The sequence below is a fragment of the Lonchura striata genome, chromosome 7 (genome assembly GCF_050655825.1).
Source record: "Lonchura striata isolate lonStrDom1 chromosome 7, ASM5065582v1, whole genome shotgun sequence".
NCBI lineage: Eukaryota > Metazoa > Chordata > Aves > Passeriformes > Estrildidae > Lonchura > Lonchura striata.
In genome coordinates, this window is record NC_140709.1 from 30,309,890 (window position 1) to 30,332,254 (window position 22,365).

The 22,365-nt window shown below is 40.4% G+C and overlaps 1 protein-coding gene across 10 annotated transcripts in view; it reads right to left on the bottom strand.

Annotated features, from left to right (window-relative positions):
• Nucleotides 1-22,365, bottom strand: part of MYO1B (myosin IB) — a 107,162-nt gene that overhangs the window by 57,947 nt on the left and 26,850 nt on the right. For all 10 annotated transcript variants that reach the window (XM_077785145.2, XM_021531372.3, XM_021531370.3 and 7 more), the window contains 2 exons: nt 19,221-19,336; nt 301-395 (listed from right to left, as the gene is read on the bottom strand). In XM_077785145.2, coding sequence (XP_077641271.1) covers nt 301-395; nt 19,221-19,336 — 211 coding nt within the window. The remainder of the gene's footprint in view (nt 1-300; nt 396-19,220; nt 19,337-22,365) is intronic.

The window sequence follows — 22,365 nt, forward strand, 5'->3', positions numbered from 1 at the left end:
AATATTTTCTGGCCCTTGCAAAACTCTGTGACAAGTCAGCTTGACTTTGGTGCAGCTCTGGATACTGATGAGGACACTGCACTAACATGTACTGACATGGACTTCAACGTGGTCAGAGTGTGTAAAAACATTATTTTATGTGAGTTCACTGCTGCAGCAACAAGTGGCAGCACTCACTTTCTGCAGTGGCCAGACACAAAGATTTACTGACATCTCTTAACTCTTACCAACTCCAGCTTCCCTTTTCAAGACTCTGAACAACCCTAAATGATTTTTAATCAGATTCTAACTGCTCCTTACCTGTTTTCCCAGCTCCACTCTCTCCTGTGATAAGGATGCATTGGTCTTTGTCTTGGTCCCTTAAAGACCTGTAGGCTTCATCAGACAGAGCAAAGCTGCAAAGAAAGAAAGAGACAATAGAGAATTAGAAAAAAATCCCCAAACTACCAAATACTGACAATAATTACAATCTGTCCTTCACACACCCGGGAAGAAGAAAAAAAAACCAACAAAATAACCCCAAAATTCTCCAAGTGCTAATGTTCCATAAGTGGTGAAGCATCTCTTCAGAACATAAAGACACTCAGAAGCAAAATGGGTACTTTTACTCAGAGGCTTACTTAGACCTCCTTCAGGAACAAGCAAAGATAATCCTGAAATTTTCCTAAGACAATAAAGTAAAAACAAAATAACAGAATTTTAGGGAAGTGTAACTATTTTTTTTCATTGAACAAAATGTCATATTCTCCACTGAAAAAATGTCAATGCAACATCAGGGCATGGTTTGTCTGAGATGTCTGTAAGATAAAGGAAAGAGGACAACCCTGAGCAATAATTACACCATAAGCCACAGTTGCTACTCAGTAAGAAGAAATCTCATCGCCTTATAAAACCCTGAGAATTTTAAGCCTTTGGGTACAGCTGGACTTGTGTATGAATATGCAGAATTATTTCCCACTAACTGTGTTCTTAACCCAGTAAGTGTGATGTCACATAGGGAACCTGAAGTATATAATAAGAACCAACAGATTTCCTGCACTGAAAATGTCTTTTCCTGGAGCTCAGAATATCATGACCCTGAAAACTCCTGGGCTGCAATTTGAATCCAGATGTGCTCTGCTGCCATGCAGCAACATATACTTTGGAGAAGTGCAGATAGTTGACTTATATTTAGTTTTCTTTAGTAGTAACTTTGAGACAGAACAAAGATTTTTCTTTCAACTGCATTTTTCAATTAATGGAATGAAGTACTCTGGAAATTAAGATTTTCTCTCTTGGAAGAACTTAAATAGCATTTGAAAAATAACATAAAAGCAAAATCCAAATAAAAAGGCACAAACGCCTAACCCAATTAAAGAAAAAAGATGATATCCAAACACAGCATATTTTTACACAAAATAAACAGCTGTTCAACAGACCAAGAGTTTTGTTAGATTACTGCATCTAGTAAAATATTTACTGTTTATATAGCTCCAAACGTGGATATTGTTTATTATTTACAGCAAACAAACCACGTATGAAAAACAGAAATTAACTCTCAGGTCAACATAAGATGCAGGATCATTGCAGGTTCAATGCACTTTTTAGAAACTTGATTCTTTATTCTACAACAGTTCAGGAGCTTCACATTCAGCTGATAACAGCAAACGGATCAAGTGTTTGTTTTGGACAACACAGCTACAGGGTGCTTTTTTTTCACAGGCAACCACAGCTCCTTTATAGAAGAGCAAGCTCTTTGTCATGACACCAGTGATGGGAAGCAGGAACAGCACGATGCAGGCAGTGAGAGCCACACAGGGCCATGTCTAGAGCCTCCTACTGCTGCAGTTTGAAAGCTTCAAATATTAAACCTACATCTACTAAGATTAGTCCATACTTATTACTACCACTGTCCCTGAGCTTCAGGCTTCTCTCCCCCAAAAAGTATATGAACAGCATGACATGTTGTCTCCACTTTATCATCAGGTGCATGTGCAACACTGTTTTTCTACTTCCTCATCCCTCACCTGTATTAGATTCATCTCACATTTGCTTATTTGGGTTTTGGTTTTGTTTGCCTGTTTGGCTTTATGGTCACATCGTTTTACCAGCCCATCAAGAGACCCAGGCAACCAAGTGAGGGCATTCTGAACAACCTGGAAAATGGGGAAATGAAACACCTCAGAGCTCCTTTGCTCCTAAGCACTAACACCCTCCCTCCCTCTCCAGGGCCTGCCAAGGATGCTCAGGCCATGTTTCCCCAACTTTGTGTCCCTCCCATTTTCTCTCCTGCAGCACATCTGCCTGCCCAGCCCCACCGCCCGCCCAGGGCTCCACCTCTCACTGCTTTTCTCCAGCCTGCTTTGTCCAAGGCTTTAGCTAAATTACAATTCTCCTCTCTGCACAGATGGCTGGACCATCCCCTAACACCCGTGATCAAAGACTCCTTTGGATACACATCCCGCGGAACTCGAGCAGGGCTGAGCTCTCAAACCTTCGTACTGCTGTGCTGATTGAAGCATTTGAACTCAGCAGTTCAGCTGGAGGTGAAAATGTGTTTACAAGAGAGTAGCAGGCTGTAATGTTTTTAGCATTACAACAAAGTCACATTGTGATGTGGCCAACATGCTGGAAAACTAGCAAAAAAATATAAAATATTCTGCTGCTGTTGCTGCTGAGAGACCATGACACAATTTCTGGCACCCATTTTACTATTTGGAATCCAAACTACAGTAGCAATAACACTTTACCAGACTCTGTTAGAGGACATATTTAGGAAATTAATAATATTTGTTGAATGTTGCTGCAGATATACTTGCAGTTTGAAAAGCACAACAGCACTCAGAAAAACTTATTCCAGCACTACCTTCCTTTTCTTAAAGAAAAAAATTAAAAGCAACAGGATGAAGATGAAATAAATAAACTTCACTGAGCATTCATGGGCCACATGAGACAAGCTTTAACAATACTAAGGGAAACTGTCTTTCAGCAAGGAGATAAAACTCTGAGACGCTTTTCAAATTTACAGACTGGATGGCTCATTCTGTGCCTCTTGTCCTTCAAACAATCGTGGCCATCAAGTTTTTCACTTTTGAAACAACTTTTTTGGCAGTAGTTTCACACTGGAAAATGAAATCAGCATCAAGAACAGAGGAAATATTCTCTGTTGATATACTGAGTTACAAGTTAATCAGCTTAGTACCCATTCATCTTTTCTAATACACTGAATTTAAGTTTCTCAACAGCCCCTGTCAAAATCTATTTTACTGCTTGATAGATTTATTAACTCTGCCTGCACTGCATAGTTAAAGACCAAATAATGCTTTTTGTCCTTCCTCCACAGAAAAACTGAGAGCCTAATACTGCAATGAGGTTTCTGAAGTTGGAGGAGAGAGGGGAATTTCATCCAGTTCTGGTTTAATCCAATCTAGTCAGAGATTTGCTGCCATTTTTTCTAATTTACACAACCCACAAAGCCTAATACCCCACCAGGGTATCAAATATTATCTATTACAGACAAAAGAAAAAATAAGTCAACTCATTTTAAAAGAAGTTTTGCACAAGTACTTATCAGAAGTAACCCAGTAGAAGTTTTCTAAAATCTACCACTAATGTTTCAACCACTGTTCCAACAATCCAATTGGAGGAGGAATAACCAAGAGTCTTTTTAAACAACTATGGCTTGTCTTTCTGGCACTGCAAAAGAGCAATAGCACATTTATGTCAGTCTGAACAAAGATCTTAATCTTAAAGAAAAAGATACATCTATTCAGATGTCATGTTGACTTTCATGACACAATATTACACCTCACAGTCCTTCCTCTCTATTATCAACATCTATAATAATCTTTACAGTAACAGAAAACCCAAACAAAAACAAACTTTGAGTGTTTTAGTTCAAACTTTGAGTTCTTTAAGTTCAAACTCCAGCTGATAAAAATAATAGAATTTCATGCTATTGCCTATTTTTTAAATGTCATTTAAGGTTGTTTAAGTTTAACACATATTAATGGTCTATAGACCACAAAGAATCCTAGCCTGCCTTTTCCTTTTAGCAACATGAAGAGACATAGCTCTGTACAGCCAACATTTGCAACCATGGATTTAAACCATATACCACTCTTCGAGCCACCACACAATTACAGAGCCTAAGTAAAATTTCAGAATAGTTTAAAAAGCAGTTATAAACCATGTGTTCCGAATTAGCTGATGAGTGCGTCAGCAGTGTCAGTTACCATACCTTATAATAAGCTCTGCTTTGATTTTTAGGTTTTCATGGAGGAAGATGACATCCTCTCACCACAACAAACACAGAAATATTTGCTGGAGCTCTCTTTTAGCTCAGACTTAAGTATAGCAGCAACTTGAAACCGAAACGCCGCCCACACCTAGCTCAGGAAGAAGGCTCTGCTGCTTTATAGCACGGCCTCTTCAGCCACCAGCTCCAGATGGCCAGATCTGTCACAAAGTCCTAACCCAAAAACTGCACAAAGGGAAACAGCACAGCCCTCCAAGGGAAACTTCCAAAGGGCTCTGGCAATTTTCAAGATCTCAACAGCATCTCTGCTTAAACAGTAATCTGGGGTCAGGAAGAGACAGGAGCCAGGATCCCACCCACTCACTCTGAAACAAGCAGCAAGTGCAGCATTTGAACACTCCAGCTTGCACCCACAATTACAAAAGCCATCAAAATTTCATTCTTATAAGTCAGAAATTCACTGCACAGGAGCAGCTTTTCTACCACCTTTTTCCTGTAAGCCCAACCAGGGTCAGTATTTGCCAGATACCAGTACTTATTTGTGGTATCATTTTTACACTTCCTTTCATTTTCCTTAGCATTCTCAATTAAAAGTAACTTGTTAACACTATTTAAAATTCTCTCCAATTGCTCTTCTCATGCACTAATAGAGTCAATTCATTTATTCACCAGCTGTTGCTTTGATTCAGAGATCCTTGGTCCCCATGTCAGAACATCTATTGCTTAATCTTGGCTATTGGCTGACAACTTGTTTGCTGCTTTCAAAGGAAATGAGGAAAACCTCTTTTCTTGACTGTTCCAATTCCTCATGAAGCAGAGTCCTGCTACCAGGGTTCATTTCTGCCCAAACATGTCTAAGCACACCAGGGATGCTAAAGGCCAGTCCTTATCAAAAACTATATACCATGCTAGACTAAAAAGAACAGCAGTAATATGTAAATTGTGCATGCACTTTTAATATAAATTTTACATAAAATGTAATGTAGTTACTTCAAGTTTACTTAAGAGCATCATTTAATTTCCATCCTTCTCTTTCTAAATGCATAGAAGTGTTCAGGGTAACAGCAAAGAAATAATTTCTTCCTCTCATGACATGCAGTGGGAAAACATCAGAATTACAGTTTGTTTCAGTATAAAAATTCTAACAACCTGAGCTAGGAAGAGTCAAAGCAGATTTTATATAGTGCTTTGAGGCTTTATGTTGTAAATCACCACTATTTGCTATATATATATATTCCCCCACCCATTGAAGCTCAGTGGAAAATTCACCATTCAGGAAAAACAACTGTAAGAGATTATTTATAGTATTAGCTCATAGTGTAGAATCATTTAATTGCCCTAAGGATAAAAAGTGTACTCCCATTTTCCATAATTACAAACTGTCTCATGTTCAGCACTTTGACACACTTGAAAAGAAAAGGTTGATTAGCCTGCCACTGGATGAATAAAGTAACAGCTGAATTGATGGAGCATCAGCTAGGATGGACCTTCACAGGCAAGCAGCTGCTCTTTCAAAAATGCCAATCAGGGGATAAAATACAACTAATTTAAACACCAGGATAAAGAGGTGTGCTAAGACAGATGGAAAGCCTTTGCTCCCATTCATATCCTCCATTTTCATTTTCCTGGTGAGCACAGAAACCTGTTTTATCAACAACACTGTGTTGTAATACACTCAGCAGAAGGGCACCTCCTGCACCCTCCCCACTTTGCTATTCACATGAACCAGTGTGACATTATTAGATGCAGAATAAAGCCCAAAGCTGTGCAAATCATTTGATTTGTAAGAAGCAGCAGTCATTTACAGAAGGGAAGGGACATAGAAAAAGGGAGGGGGGAAGAGGACAAAGCCATTCAATTTTCATGAGTAAGACACTTCAGTACACAGGCTAATATTAAGCCAGGGAGATTTATTTTCTGATAGACTGGGAATATAATATAACCTCTGATGCTCATATACATACTTCAGGTTTAGCAGAAGATTTGTCTCAGACCAATAATCTGAGGTCTGGGCAAAAAGAAAAAAGCTCTTGCTGAAAATCTTGTCTCAGACTGAGGCAGATTTAAGATGTGTTTAACGAACTTCAACTCCAAAACCTCCCTATAGAGAGGTTCAGACAATACTTCTTTGAAAATACTGTGCCTGCACAGCCACCCAGCTCACCAAAGCCTGGTCCTTTTCCCTCTCACAGGATGGTACATGTTTCCACTCTAAGGGAGGCTTTATCAGTTTTGATCACTTCCTTTTACTATAAGTAAAAAGAAAAAAAAAAGTTTTTTCAACCAACAGCAATATTTCCCCAGCACTGTACAGAAAAGCCAAGAATGCAGCCATTGATTTTCTGCCTATTTCAACAACATCTAAGACATATTCTTAGAGGTCACGTTAATGTGATGGAAAACAAGAAGTGCCTTTTACCAGGAGCCTGTGACCCAGCTGTTGCCTTATTTTCCTTCAACAAGTGCAAAACAGGATCTCTGTAGCTGAGGATGACCATGCCTCTTGCCAATCCAGACTACTCTCTCTCTCTGATTTTTAGCAAGCATGGCCACATGCCATCCCACAGCTCAGTCCTGTCAGCTGGCAGTGAGACACACCCAGCAGCCCGTGAGGAGAGGAGAGTAATGGGCACGGCCCAAGGCTGGCTCCTCCAAGGAACATAGGGAGCAGCAGGCAGAGCCCTGGTACTGCAGATAACCAAGCCCACAGGCCCATCCCTGTCCCCCTGACATGTTTTCCATGGAAGACCAGGTTGAGCTGGGTGCTCCAGGGCACAGCAAACTGAGCTGACATGGGCCAGTGCCAGCTGTACCCACCATAAACACCTGCAGCTGCACACAAACAGGACTCGTGGCTTTGCCTAAAGAAGGGAACTAAAATAGCACACTCCTATTTGGAGCAGGTTCATGGCATTGAAGTGAAAATACACATAAATTGAGGTGGGGCAGGGAAGCAAGTATCTCCTTGCTTTACAGAAGAGCAGCTTGGCTTGGATTCCCTCTTGACTTGAAATTGCATCAGGCAGTTGGATGGCATATAACCATCACCTCCTCACCCATACTAAAACTCTGGGGTTCAGCCCAGCAGCAACCAGTAAGTCCCAGTCCCACAGCGCTAACCAGATAACTCTGTCACCCCAGCACTCTCTGACCCCAAAGACCAGGCTGTTACCCAAGGCAGACACCAGCTCCTGCACAGTCACACAGGGCACGGACAGGCCTCCCACACACCTACTCCAAGTCAGTCTGCTCTCACCTGCACTGCAAAGATTGCAGGTTTCTTGAGGGAAAAGGCATTTCTGTTCACAAAACCAATAATTTTATGGGGCTATGATATCCCTGAAGGGAAGTACAGGAAGTGTTTTCTATTGTTTCATCAAAAGTCAGATTTAATTAGATGTTTATTTGCGAGGATGAATCAGCAATCACATGCTTGATTTAATGACTGCCTAAACCAGCCAAGTCCTTACACTCTGTGTTCTTACTCCAAAACTACAGGCTGCAGGTTTTTCCCTGACCTGCCATCCCAAATGCACTGGAGGAGCCTGCAGACACCAGGGGAGAAGCAGCTTCATGGCACAGCAGAAATGCTGGTGGCAAGCTCCTCATTTTCCTCCACAGACCTTCTGAAGCTTCCCAGTCCCTGAGGCTGAACTTGTAAAATTTGGGATTTATTCCACTTCCCTGGTTCAAATGGAGCAGCAAGGGGTCAGACAGCTGAACAGAAAGGGAAGAGAGGAGCAAACTGATTTGCCATGCTTGGCTCCTGTCAGAGTTTAACTAGAGGGCACAAAATTATTTAAAATCCCAGTTCACTGTTTCATCTACGCAAAAGCAGATTTGAATTGCAATTCTGAGCTTTTGCTTGTGTGTGGAAATGAAGGGCTGCTGGGACAGAGAGGAAAAAAGGAGCAGGAGAAAACAGTCATTCCCTTTCTGCATGGAAATATAGAGGCTCTCAATATTTTTACAGAAAAATGAACTAGTTTCTGTACCTAATATAGAATGTGCATGAAACACAGGGAAGTTCACTTGCCAAACACACATGTTTAGTTCAGCTTCGACCAAATTTTACGTCAACTAAATCTTTTCCTACAGAGCAAGAAATGCCTTGATTATGCTGCTACACCATGAGAATAACATTCTATCAGTAAACAGCCCCAAAACTGTAATTCATCCTGTCTTAGCTGGCTAAAAAGAATACTTTTCCCATCAAAATAAAATAATACAAACCAATTATTTCTCATTTTTAAAACACAGATAGTTCTTAAAAAGGGGCCCTTAAAATTATTCATAGCTATTTCAGAAATAACAAGCCCAGACCACAGTTAAGTTTTGTTAAAACTAAACCCTTCTTTTTAGAAGACAAAACTCTATAATCCTATTAGAGGAACAATGATCATTATAACTTGTTTATTCCTATACAGACAGGAATATACTATGAATCGCTTTTCTCCTTTTTTTAATTTATAGATAGGATTTCTATCTTTGTGACTTACAGTGTGTGCTTTTCCCAGACAGTGGCAGAGCACTGATTTGCTCTGTTCAAAAGCTCCTGTGACTTCCTCATCTCGCAGATGAAACCACAATAGGGCTGTGCTGGTTGTGAGTTTTTCTTGGAGCATTGAAGGCAGAGTACTGCTCTTATGATTTCACATGAAAAAATGTTTAGCAAATAGTGTTCCATGTCTCTGCCTCAAAAAAACCATTCTCCTGCTTAGCAAATAGAAATTCCTGGGTTTTTTCCTGCAGCCCTAGGAAGCATCCTGAAGTCAGAAGGCAGAAATAAGCAATTTCCTCCTGATGCAATGACAGCAGAGATACAGCAAGTCAAGTTTTGGAACCATGCAGGGTTTATTGATACCATGTGTTCATGCAGGGACTTCTCTCACTGCAAATAATTTTATTGCAGAACTATCAGTGCTTTCCACACAAATTTGTTCTGCTTTGCTAACTAAAGAGAGAAAAATAAATCTATTCCTTTATTCTAAAGTAAAGAAACATGTTCCAGTACTCGGGGAGAGAAAAACAGCAAAGTGTGGTGCACAGTTTCACATACTCACTGCACAGAAAGGGACATGTTTTAAAAGGTCTCACCTCACAAAGAAATAATCCTGCATAATTAAACTCCAGCCTGCAGCACATACTAAGAGCTGCAACATCTCAAAAGATACATTGTGGAGTGACTTCATAGCTCTGTCTGGTAAGACAGGTAAATAGATGTCAGTCCTGCATTAGAGCAACACTCCAGTGGACTGCAACAGTTTGCCAGCAGAAAAAATGCCAAGCATTCCACCAAATTAATATCATGGTACTGGAGAAATACAATCAGAGAATCATAGGACTGAATTGCAAAGGACCATAAAGATCATGTTGTTGCAACCTCTCTGTCATGGGCAGCTACACCTTTGCTAGACCAGGTTGCTCCAAACCCCATCCAGCCTGGTCCTGAACATTTCCAGGGATGGGGCAGCCACAGCTGCTCTGAGCAACTGTTCCAGTCTCTCACCAGTAAAGAGAAAATTTACTGAGAAATTCTCAGTAAAGGATTTCTCCCTGATATCCAATCCAAACCTACCCTCAGTCTGAAGCCAGCTCCCCTTGAATTGTCACTTCACGCTCTTGCCAGAAGTCCCCCTCCACCTTTGTTGTGGGCTCCCTTCAGGTAGGCTGTAATTATGCCACCCCAAAGCCTTCTCTTCTCCAGGCTAAACAGTCCCATCTCTCTCAGCCCTTCCTCACAGGAGAGCTGCTCCATCCCTCTGATCATCTGGAGTCCTTCCAGCAGGTCCCTGTCCTTGCCGTGCTGGGACCCCGAGCTGGACGCAGCCCTGCAGGCGGGGTCGCAGCAGAGCGGGGCAGAGGGGCAGTAGGAGCAGTCTCACATCCTCAGAGCTATTTGTAAGCTAAACTAAGCTGGTTTCACATTTCACCAGATTTGAAATCTAGGCTCTGCTAGAATGCTGCTGCCCACAAGTTTATCAGAGACAACATGACAGAACTGCAAATCAAAGTAATTCACCTATCTGGAAAACATCTGAAAGGCAATGTCAACGCTATGTAATTACATAGTTATGCTGCTACTCTACTCAGAGGTGTTACTGAATACTTTTTGATTTTGCGAGTAACTCTTAAGTTCTCTTAACAATCCAAGTAGTTTGTTAAGAAGTTAAGAAGGCTTGCACAACTAAATTTCTGCCTCCCAGCTCTCCTTTCCAAATAAAGTCCCTGCCATGAACCCCTGGGCAAAGTAGGCACTGAAGCTTATCTGAGCTTCTGAGAGCTTGTTAGCTCAGGTACAACATTGAGTTAACATGTCTATCCAGTCTATTAAATGCCATTTGCTCAAGTTTGTGAATGAGATTTGTGGACATATGTCCAAAATTATATTGCTATGAATGGTCAAAGCAAGAAATGAAAAGGCTCCTTCAGACTGCGCAAACATGAGGCTCCAATTCAGTCCATGTGGACTGTTTCCAGTAACAATTACTGCATCTACATCCTTGGTTGGAATGCTGATGCTCAAGAAGGATGTCAATGCACATATTTGTTCTCATCCTCAATACATCCTCACTAAGAATCATCTTGGAGTAATTAAGACCAGTTGCAGCTTGAACTCCACAAGGTTTAGCAACTAAAAATCATTTCTGCAGTATGTAAAATGGAAACTGCATGGAAGAAAAATGCAGATTTAAACTAATTTACCGAAATGACCACAATTAAACTTTGTAGTTCAGACCTTTGTTTGTAAATCCGAGTCTCAGCTCTCTTATCTATTCAAAACATAAGTACAAGATTATTCAGTGTGCTAGACTGTAAATATTAAGACTGTATTTCCTGATTCCTAACATGAAAAAGTTTATCCTTAATAACCCAAACTACATTAACCATGCTGTACCCAGAGTTGAATAAAACAGAGTCTTTTGCATGATGGTTCTGATAAAAAGACTGAATGGGAAGTGATCTGCTGTTAGCAGTGGTACAAAAGCTGAAATTTTACTAGTGCTTCTTTAAGGCTTTAAACATCAGCCTTGTTTATGCTTTATCCAAAATCACAACAATGGCTCCTAGCAGAGCAGATGGGCATTTTCTAGTGGGCTCTAAATTGCTTAAAGGAAAAAAAAAAAAAAAAGAAAAAAAGACAACCATTAAACACAATGAGACACTTCCAATGAAAGAACAACAGCTGTTCTTACTTGCAATTTGAAATCCCAGACCTTAAAGAGAGTACCGGGCTGCCAGTGCAGGAAAGGCAGAATGAAAATTCTGGTCCATGTATATACAGTGCATAAAATGGGATTTGTCTCCTTTTTGACAGGGCCTCTACCTGTCCTCACTTTTCAGACTGCATTTAAGAAAGGCAACACAGTAGTGTCTCCTTTTTAAGTACAACTCATTAGTTTCAGTGTGCAAAACGTCCCAAAATTCTAATGAAAGGAAAAATGAAGCTATTGAACATTCTACTTCATGTGACAATGTGAATTAGTTTTAAAAAAATCTCTGTATTTTATGTCCCAAAAATATCAATGGCATAATATAAATGCTAGACAGAATAATCCAGTTCCAGGAAAATGAGAGAAATGGGATCTGGTAAAAAAGTTACCATTAGTTTAGACTGCTGAAGCATTTACACACATCCCCTACATATATTCAGGCATGGGGTTTTTTTGCTTTTTTTTCTTAATTATCTTCAGTCTAATAACCTAGCCAAAATTTTCTGTACTTACAAATAAACACAGACTATAACAAATACACTCACATGCAAGGGAAAAATATATTAAAAAAAAAAGGAAGAGAGAGAGAAATTGTCACAGATAACCAAAAACATTTGACCCTCCATCCCCAACATGACTGAAGTCAAATGTGAAGTATGTTGTGTACAGGGGTATGAGTAAATATTTGAAAACAGTTCTGAAAACACAGTTATTTTGTTGAGGCTCTAAGCCAGCAGTTAATTCATGAAGGATGCTCCAAGATTATTTTCCTTTGTACACCATGACAACAATTATAGAGTTACAGAAGCATCTGGAACAGATCTCAAGTTAAGTGCTTCCCTTACAAACTCCCAATGTTTTAAAGGTACCCAAATTCTTGCATTCCTCTTCTTCCAGAAGCCCACTAGGCACGTGAGTGTTGGCTAGGACAGCTCTCCAGAGGAGGCACTGCTGGATGAGCAGGCTCTCCTGGAGCCAGCTGGGTCCTGCCCACAGAGGGGCCCCTGGCAGTGGCAGCTGCTGTGGCTGTGGACACTCAAAAGCTTCTTGAGCCAGCAGAACTGGTGCTTTTGAATGCTTTTGTCACAGCAGGATACACTGCTGCAGCTTCTGAGAGACCAAGAAAGAGGGAGGGTGGGACCAGAGGCAGTCAGAACTCTCCATCTTCTGGGGTATTTTGGGAGGCAGTTTTGCCTTGATGCTTTTTATAACCCCTGAGGACTCTATATATACTCATTCTTAGGCTAGAAAGTGTTTAAATGCCACAAGAGCACAGAAATCCAGCCTGGCTCCACACAGCCTGTGTGCAAGCAGCCCAGTCAGTCCCAGCCCACCTGCACAAATCTCTGCTGCTACAGCTCTGCTCTGTCTGTTCCCATCCTGGACATCCCATGTCCTGGATACCAACAGCAGAATGACAGCACCAGTGCCATGCAAGAGAATTTAAAGGACCTTTTTATTTCTTAATTTAGACTGAGCTACTTAGAGGCCCAACAGAAAGGCTCATTCCACCAAACTTTGGAATCCAGTCTAAATGTCACTCCAGAATATTCTGAAAATCGAAATAGAGCACAACAAAAATACACTGCTTTTTCAGGCTGTTTATACTTCTTGGGTGTTGTGTGCATTTCTGGAGCTTCCTTACAACCATACATCCTGCTATAAATCAGCTCCTGTATTATTCTGCATTATTAGAAAATTTCATGCAATCTAAAATGGGCAGCAAACAAGCAAATACTGTTCTTGTCAATAAGACCATATGCAACTCTGGAGCACTGGGGTGAGATGGCTGCATTATGTGCTATCCAACCCCACTAAAACATCCCTGCTCAAATTTCAGGAAAAGCTAAATTAGTTGTTGTATGTGGAAGAAACCCTGCTTTATACCCTAAGCCTTCAAACTGGCAAAATGCCTCTTCAGAGGTCATTCACTTCAGTATGGCCACATCACAACTGCCTTCCTCAAAGCTCTTGTTTCCTCAGAAGGACTTCTGAGGTCTCCAACCAAGTGTAGAATGTAGGAAACTGTGCATGCCATGATTGGTGTGAGGGAGCACTGCAAGAGAAGAAGCTCTTCTCAGGCACAAAGTCCTTCTGGCTCTTGAAGCAAGGGTGATGTTCCATCCCCTTTTCACCTCTATGCTTGAGGGACTTACATTCATGGGCACACACATCCAGTTCTGCCTCTCTACAGAGGTTAAGAGAATAATTAGTCTCAGCCCTACCAAAAAAAGACTTCAAGGTTCTCAGTAGGGCTCCACCCCCTCTTCTTCTTTCAATTCACTCCAAGTATGGGTTTAACAATTTGGTACTCAGTCTTCTCCAACTGCTATTTATGATTTCCACCAGTCATAGATGTTCCCACCCTGCCCAGTGGTCAATTATGCCAACTAACCTCTGAAGTGAGCATCTTCCCTCAGCCATAAATCTCTTCTGAAAGCAAAACTCTGCTGAGCCACATGAACAAGTCCAAAGACCAAGTCTCTAGAGAAGTCAGGAATTATTAGGAATAAGAACAAAACGTCTGTAAAATCAGATACTGCAAGGTGAAGAAAACCACAGCGGGGTAGTTAAAAAAGAGAAAACAAGAAAAAGAAATAAAGATTAGGAAAGTACAAACTGAAATGGAAATGTTAAAATAAACATACTGGGGCAATGAACAAGACATAACTATGTCACAGGCTCTCAACCTACTATCATCTTCTTCAAGACAACTACTATGCATCTTAACCACTCTGCTACCTATGGGTAAAATCTTACTTTTACATACAGGTAAAAACTATCCTTCACAGCGGGAGTTTTATCACACCCTCCAGACAAAAATATTTGCTTTACATCATAGAGGAAAAAGAGTTACTGAAACCTTGGTGCTACTGAAGACATCCAATCCTGCAACACCAGCAAAAAAAAAGAAAAAAGAAAAAAAGGAGCCAAAAGCAAAAATGCAACTTCTATATTCAGCATTTACATTGGCTCAAAAGTTGAAAAGAAAACAGCAAATTGTATCCATTATCAGAGTAACTGCAGATATCCACAGGATGATTTATCCCAATAATTATCTACATGACAATAATTTAAATGAGGAACATTAAAAAGTTCCTCGTTATTGCATTTTAAGAGGGATCACATTGGTATATTTATGCTTGTATCCCACATAAAGGCAAGCAGGTTTTCTAGAGTTGCCTGTGTAAATTTAAGTTTAAACTTGCAAGCTTTACATGCAAAACTATTCAGAAAACTTCACAAATGTCAATTAAAAAGAACCAAGAGTACGTAAATAAAATATACTGCAAATTGTCTAAGTGAATTCAGTAAGTGTCTGATAAAAGTCACTTCCAGATTTCTAATGTCACCCTAAAAACTTCAGTGCATAGCCAAAAACAATGCACAGGGACTGAACTCTTATTTGAATGTAGCTGGCCATTAGCAATACAGCTGCCACTTTTACTTTGTCCCTCAATTTAAAATAATCTGTAATTCTTTCAGAGCAAGCATGTAGGGCATCTCAGACCATAAAGGGGAGCAAAAAGCCACGTGCCACCTTCCCTGCCAGGGACGGAGAGCTGCTAGTAGCCAGGAGAAAAGGTTAAATAAGGAAATTCAAGAAAGCACCAAGCCCTTAATGCAAACCTGTTACTGGTAGGGAAGTGATGGTTACAAATATGTGGGATGATAATCCATTTGATTTCCCATTGCATTCACTTCAAAGATGCCAGCAGCTGCCTTTGTCACCAGTGAAAATCAATGTAAAACAGCAAGATGGACAGCTTGGTTTGCTCTCATGACTTGCTCAGCCACAAGGTAAGCAGAGCAGCAATTACATCAACTGAAAGAGTAATTACATCAACTGAGAGAGCAGAACAGAAGTGTAAGAACTGCACAAATCAAGTAGCAAACTGTTTGAACACTGAAATGTCATACTCTGCCCTGCCAAGTCAGAGACAAGTTTGATCCTGCCTTGCAGATAAAGACAAAACCAGCAAGATTAACAACATTAAAACAAAAACAACAAACCAGCAATTAAAAAGCTTGGTAAACTTCCTATTACACCTATGCAAATAGCCACAGACTATGAAAACAAGCATTCCAGGAGACCTATAAAAATAACACTTTTATTACATGGTGCCACAACAACAGTAGTGCAGTCAGGGAGGAAAGAACTATTAAAACCCTCTTGGATCAAACTTTATCAGCTATAATGCTATCCAAAATCACCTGACCAGAAACTCTCTCTCAGCAATTCAGTTTGGCTGCCCATTCAAAGTGTGACTGTGGCCCTACTCTAGTTTCCAGAGTTCATTTAAAAAAAAAAAAACAAACCAAAAAAAAAAAAAAAAAAAAAAAAACCCAAACCAACAGAAAAACAAACTCTGTCCAAGCCCTGCAATTAAGTATTAACTGGCGTCACTGAAAGCATCAGTCACTCTCACAGACGCTCTTGAGGAAATACAGAACAGAGGACGAGGTGTTCCCTCCCTCCTCCTTCAGATTAGGGCTAAGAAAACACCTGAAGAGATTTTTCAACCCCTAAAGTGTTTCCTCCAGTGACCATACACAACAGGAAACCCACAGGTATGGATTTCCTTCATGGCATGATAAACTTCTGTCTCTTTTTCCTTCTGTTTCCCTGTGCTGGCCAAGCCTGCTCTTTACCTGGGACAGCTGACATTCTCAAGCACACCCTCCTTACCCATCACACCGAGGCACACACAGGTAGCTCCAGCCTAGACAGAAACTCACATGAAACTCCTGGAAAATTAATAAAATACGATTTTAGCTCTCCAGGAGCTTCCATACAGAACTGTCCCTGTGGGAACATCCCATGGCAGATTGCTCTAGAGTTGCTGACACTTAAATCCTGGGCTTCCCAAACCTGAATGCTCTCTCCAAAACTGCAGACGTTGAAGAATTTGACCTGTTATACCAACAGGAGATGGAAGAGTTTTGGTGCCATACTGACCTGGTTTCTATAGCAATCTCTAACCAAAGCACTGATGGAAAGTTTGTTTTAATTAATTGCTTGCATTTTTCTAACCAGCACTAGTACCAAAGTTACATTACTTATACAAAAGAGATGTTGAAATAAGGAACACACTATATCTAATTTTATTTCTAGACATGCTTTCTAGGTTGGATGCATTAGTTTCCTTCTAAACAATCAAGAATTTTACTTTGTTCAGGATTACACAACAGAAGCCAAAAGTCTTTCCCAGTGGTCTTACCCACAATCAATTCTTCTGAAGAGTCCATGGCTCAACAGAGATTTACACATCAAAGAAAACTAAGTATGTATATTTCCACAAATCAATGGGGGTTCTTTACCCCCGTGGCAGAACAAACTGCTTAAATTACAATTTGCCTCACAGCATCTCCTCATTAAAGTTCCTGAGCAACTAAAAAAAACCACTGTGAAAATTGCAAGGTCCCTGTGGAAGTGCAGAGCCTCCCTAGACACGCCTGCACCCTGCTTTTAGCAGTGGCCTACTGCAGCCAGAGCAGTCAACCCTAGAATTAGCTGTCAGCTGCAAGGACAGGATGATGCCAGCTCCATCCCAGCTGGCATTTCAGTTCCCAGTCTGTCCTGACAAGCACAGTGTGGGTGAACAGCCCAGGACTGTGGGGCCACCCTGCAAGCTCCACTCATGAGCTATTAACCAGCACCCAAGGACCAGAACTCCACATTGGCAGAGTGGACAACTGGGCTAGCACAAATCCTTAGGTACAGGACCAGGCACTCCACATTAAAGGGGAAGAAAAGTGGTTTAGGCTTGCCAGAGATGCCATAAAGCAGCCTACAGCAGCACTTATTTTATACACTTACAATACTGCCCAAATCTCTCTTGAAGATGATGAGAAGTTTACCAATTTTAGCAGAGCCAAAAGTGACTCTCTTGATTCTGCAACTCCCATAAGCATCTAGAGGCAGGTGGGAAGGGAAGCACGGTCACCCTAAAGTAACATCATTTTATATTGCTACAGTTCAGAAATGATGTATCAGTAATAGAAACCATAAGATTATTTCCTAATCCTTTATTTTTAAAGATATTTTGTCCACTTAGCAGGTGTCAGAAGACAGAACTCTCACACAGAAGCAATACAAAATAAAGAAAATTTATGAAGAGATCATATCTGTCCAAAACAAATTAGGTTTACACTTTGACTAGTCCCTTGACTAGGGACTCTATCCAAACTCGCAAGGAAAATCTATTACTATCAAGCAATTGAGATCTCATTACAAAAATTAAAAGTCAATATTTTCTCACTTCAGTCTCCTACTCTTAGAGTAGATTTCTAGTGTTTGGGCTCCAGAAGTCCTCGCTGTGAGGTGGGAACCTGACCATACAATTATTGTCACTAGTAATTAATTATGTTTATGAAATACTTTTCTACCAAGTTCAGGCTCTCATAATACACACAAGAATGACTCTTGACCATTTCTGTTCACAAAAACAATCTCTCAAGAGAGACAGAAAAATGTGGAGATCAATATATTACTACATACTTGATTCAAGATTTAACCAAGTGCGTATACTGACTTTCACAATGTCAGACAAACTTTAACTCACAGGTTTCATTTTTAAAATACTCCATCATATGACAGCAAATTTTATGCAGCTGAACAAAATTAGCAGAGCAGAAAGTTCTTTTAGCAAGGAACTGTGTCAATTTAGCAAGCAATTTGGCTTGCTAAACAAAAGCAGTGAAGAAAGAAAACCTGAATTTAGCCAGAGTTAGAACCAAGAGGTCCAAGAACTATCAGCAGCTTATTTGATCTGATTATTCAGCTGTTTGCATTTCAGACTATGCTTCTGGGAGAGTGACAGATGAAGTGTTAAGGCAAAAAATTAATCAGTTCACTAATTTCTACACATAATTTTCATTTAACCTAAAAGTTAGCACTGAAGGAAGATGCATAAATGTATGGCCCTGTTTAGACACTGACCACTGAATGACCAAGTCAGTCTCCTGAATCTGTGGCTGAAGAGTCAGGTGCAACCTCATAACCAGCTGGAAACAATTCTTCCCAGTGTCACACTGAGGGGAGGAACAGCTGCCTTCAGCCTCACCTCTAAAACTGGCAAGATAAAATGATTACTGCAACATGCAGACCTTGAAGACCACGTACCTTACTCTCAGCCACACCACCCACACCTGCAAACAGCACCTTGTCCTGTTATTCATCCTATTTTATTTGTAAAGTTTGCATTATGCATTTAGGGTGCTCTGGCTGTCCTAATTTCTGGGCTCATTTCCACCCAGCACAGAGAAAAGACGACCAAGCTTTAATTTTCCTACAGTTACCATTCAGACATATCCAACACATTTCTGCATTCATCATGAGAGGGCTTTTTTTTTTCCTGCATTGCACAAAGCCACATTAAGAATTTCAGATACCAAAAGTAACACTATATGATTCAAACAGATTTAAGACCTCGAGGCTTCCAGGAGGCATCTGGACTTCGAAAAAAACAGATTTCCTTGAAAACAGACTGCTTACTTCACAGTGCTGTAATACTGGCTACTGCTAACAGCTAGGGAGGAATGTTCTGAAATGCACATACCAGGGCCTAAGTGCATGAAAGAAAAAGAGTAACTCATTTTAGCTTCACTTTAAAATATGGCTGAGCTAATAAAAAATTCATTTTGGGGGAGTGGTGGTGTGATTTTCAGTTTGGTTGCTTTAATCAACAGATCTTTTGAGGAGAGAGACAGCTGGTACCATCTGTTCCAGGACAGAACAAAAACTAAAATTTCTTTGCTGTACTTACATGTGAGGACTGAGTTCATAGAAGTTTCGGTTTCTGTATTCTTCCACTTTCTCTGGAGTATAAATGGGTAGAGATCTGTAGGGGTTTATTGATATCACCACGCTGCCAATGTATGTCTGTTGAAGGAAAAGAGAAAATTATTGCAGGTTTTCCTTTTTAACATACTTTTGCTGCTTATATATTACTTACCCATTTAATACTTTTGTGGAAACAAACAAAAAAAGAAAAGGGCCCAATTGTAGCAATGAATAAATATGTTCATACTTTCCAAACCACCTTTTAGATACTCTCTCTGTTGGGTACCAAGTAGCTATTTCTGCATAACTGAGAGCCTTTTATGAATGTTTTCTAAAAGAAAGCCCAATCATACTATATTTCTGTGACTAATTCAGCTGGGGGAGGGAAAGGCAAAAGGACACAGATGTTCACTGAGAACTGACTCCATCTGCATGGCAAATGTCACACGAGCTTTGCTGCAGCCCTTGGCCACTCACACCAAACCCTCTTCCCAAGGAGGAACTTTATGTCACCTTGTCAAAGCCTCAGGTACCAAAGAAACCTGAAGGGGAGCAGCCTTGGACAGGTTTCTGTCAAAGGAGAGATTTGCTGTCAGGGTTCAAGCCAAACAAAGTCCTGCCGTGGTTTCTCAGCAGACATGAAGTGCAATTTTTATTTCCAGATTCTAAACGCACTCACCACCACCCTTGGGAAGCAAAGGGAGAAATGTGCTGTTCACTCTGTTAGATCCCATGCACTGCTGGCCTCGAGGAAGACCAATTCTGTACACCATGACTCCCATGTCTGCTCATGACACAATTAATTTGAATCCTTAAGCCTACTGTCAGGTATCCCACAGCTTTCTGTGCCTGTATCCCATAGCTTTATCCCACGGCTCCAAGGGCTGCAATCAAATACACTGAGTGGCAAAAAATGCCAAAATCCCATTCTGTGCTGCCTGCAGATACTGACCAAAGGTTAATAAAACCCCAAGTGTTTCATCCATCTTTCCACAACTGTGAAACAAATAAATAAGTGATGAAACATTTTTTTTTTTCCAGTAACCAGTGCTCCCTGGGAGGTGCATATGCTCTACACAAAGCCACAGGTTCCCATTACTTGGATTACATTTACAATAACTACACAAGGAAAAAAAAAAAATCGTTTTTTAAATGTGCTATGATTCTCTGCTGCTATCTCAGCACCTGACAATCAGTATTTGGATTTTTCCCCACAATATTTCTTAGAGAAAATACTGTAATATGTAGTTTGAAATGGAAGGAGAGGCATGGGGAGCCTAAACTACTCACTAGCATGTTCAGTAGAGCACCAAATTATGGCCAAGACTGCAGTAACAAATGAAAAATATTAATTGTTGCTACACTTCCAGGTCTAACTTCCATGCCTAAAGCAATTTCCTGCTAAATGCTACTAAATCTGGTCCTAAGCAGAAAGTGAGGAGAGGAATATTTCCCACTTTCCATTGCGCACATATGCACAGCCAAGCAGTGAACTCGCATGGCATTTTCTGCCCCAAACTGAATGGAATAAACCAGACTGCAGTGATAAAACAAGTGGCATGAAGCCTCCAGAGACTCTCACAGCTCATCCTTGTAGTGTTTCCCACTCCTGGGATGGATCAGAAGAAGCCAAATAATTAAGAGTTTTGCTCCTTTCAAGCATACACCACAGTGTGTGCTTATGTAAATGTTCCTCAAATAAATAAAAAATTATTCAAGTTTTGTGGTCATCTTCTCCCTATGGAGGAAATTATTCTCCAACTATGTCTAATCTCTTTGGCTGAACAAGATGGAAATGCTAAAATTGCCTTTCTACAGGCAATTATTTTGCCCTCTCTCAACACATGCAGCTTTGGCAATTTGGAAGTCTACAGATTCCTGGCAAGACTAACAGATGCCAAAGAGTAAGAAGCTTTGCTAGTCTTCCCAAGTGCACAGATAGCCCAATTAGGACTCTTCTCTGATAAAACAATAATAAATTGTTTCCTCATAAATCTTAGGAATTTGTGAGTTCAGCCTGTTGTGAAACCAGTGTTGTAAAGTATCAGCAGAAAAGAGATGAAGGCAGAATCTTAAACGTTATATTTTGAAACATGAATTCTTTGGAACACAGAGACTTGTCCCTATTCTGCTACCACAATAGCATACAATTTAATTGCTAAGTTACTTGAAGTACCTTGGAACTTCAAGATAAAGCAAGATTACTGAAAGTGAAAACCTTGATTTTTAATTTTGAATACAGGCATTTAAATGAGATTTATTTAGTCCCATGTCTTCATAGCTAAGTGCTACTTAGACAATGTATTTTGGAAATTCAAGTCAGCTCCTTACTGCCAGATACGAACAAATACAGGCCATTTCCTAAAATACTAAAATTTCAAAAGGTCAAATGGCTATATTGAAACAAAGACATACTCCAATCCATTTTAAACACCAAGCCGAAGTGTGCCAAGAAGTCATTGGGTTTGTTGCAAAGCTGCTTACAAGAATTAATACATTTCCTCTTCTGAAAATGCCAATCTCTCAAAGCTGATGCCTAATAGCTTATTGCTACTGGTGGTCTGTGAGATTCCACATAACAGGGATAAACAGATCCGGAAAATAGCTTTCCCACATAACATCTGTCTTCCCACCAGAACTCTATTATAAACAAACAAAATAAATGGCTTAAATCCTTGAGCGAGCGACAAGCACAGAAGCATTCCAGTGCTGAAAGCAGAACGCCCAAGAGTAGTGGGAGATCATACCACAGCACCCCAGGGACAGAAGAGATTCTTGAATTTCCCTGCTTAAGGACAAAAATAAAAGAAGAAGAGCAGCCTCATGATGATGGATGCACAGAGTACAGTCAGGAGATTTGATTTCTTTCTTGGTTTGACATGGTCTCATTATACAAGCTTGGATGAGATCTGCTGTCTCCTGAAGTTTTGCTAACTAGATTCTTGATAATACTTCTTCCTCCTAACTTCTACTTCATTGCAACTCAGAGGCAAATTATGTGTTTGCCCAGAACACAAAGCAAAAGGGTCCTCACTTATTGTTTCTCAGAGCATCTCTCATGTGGCGTGGCAACACTGCAAGTCAGCTTCAGAACAGGGCATTGAAATTTCTGTCAGCTTAAATGACAC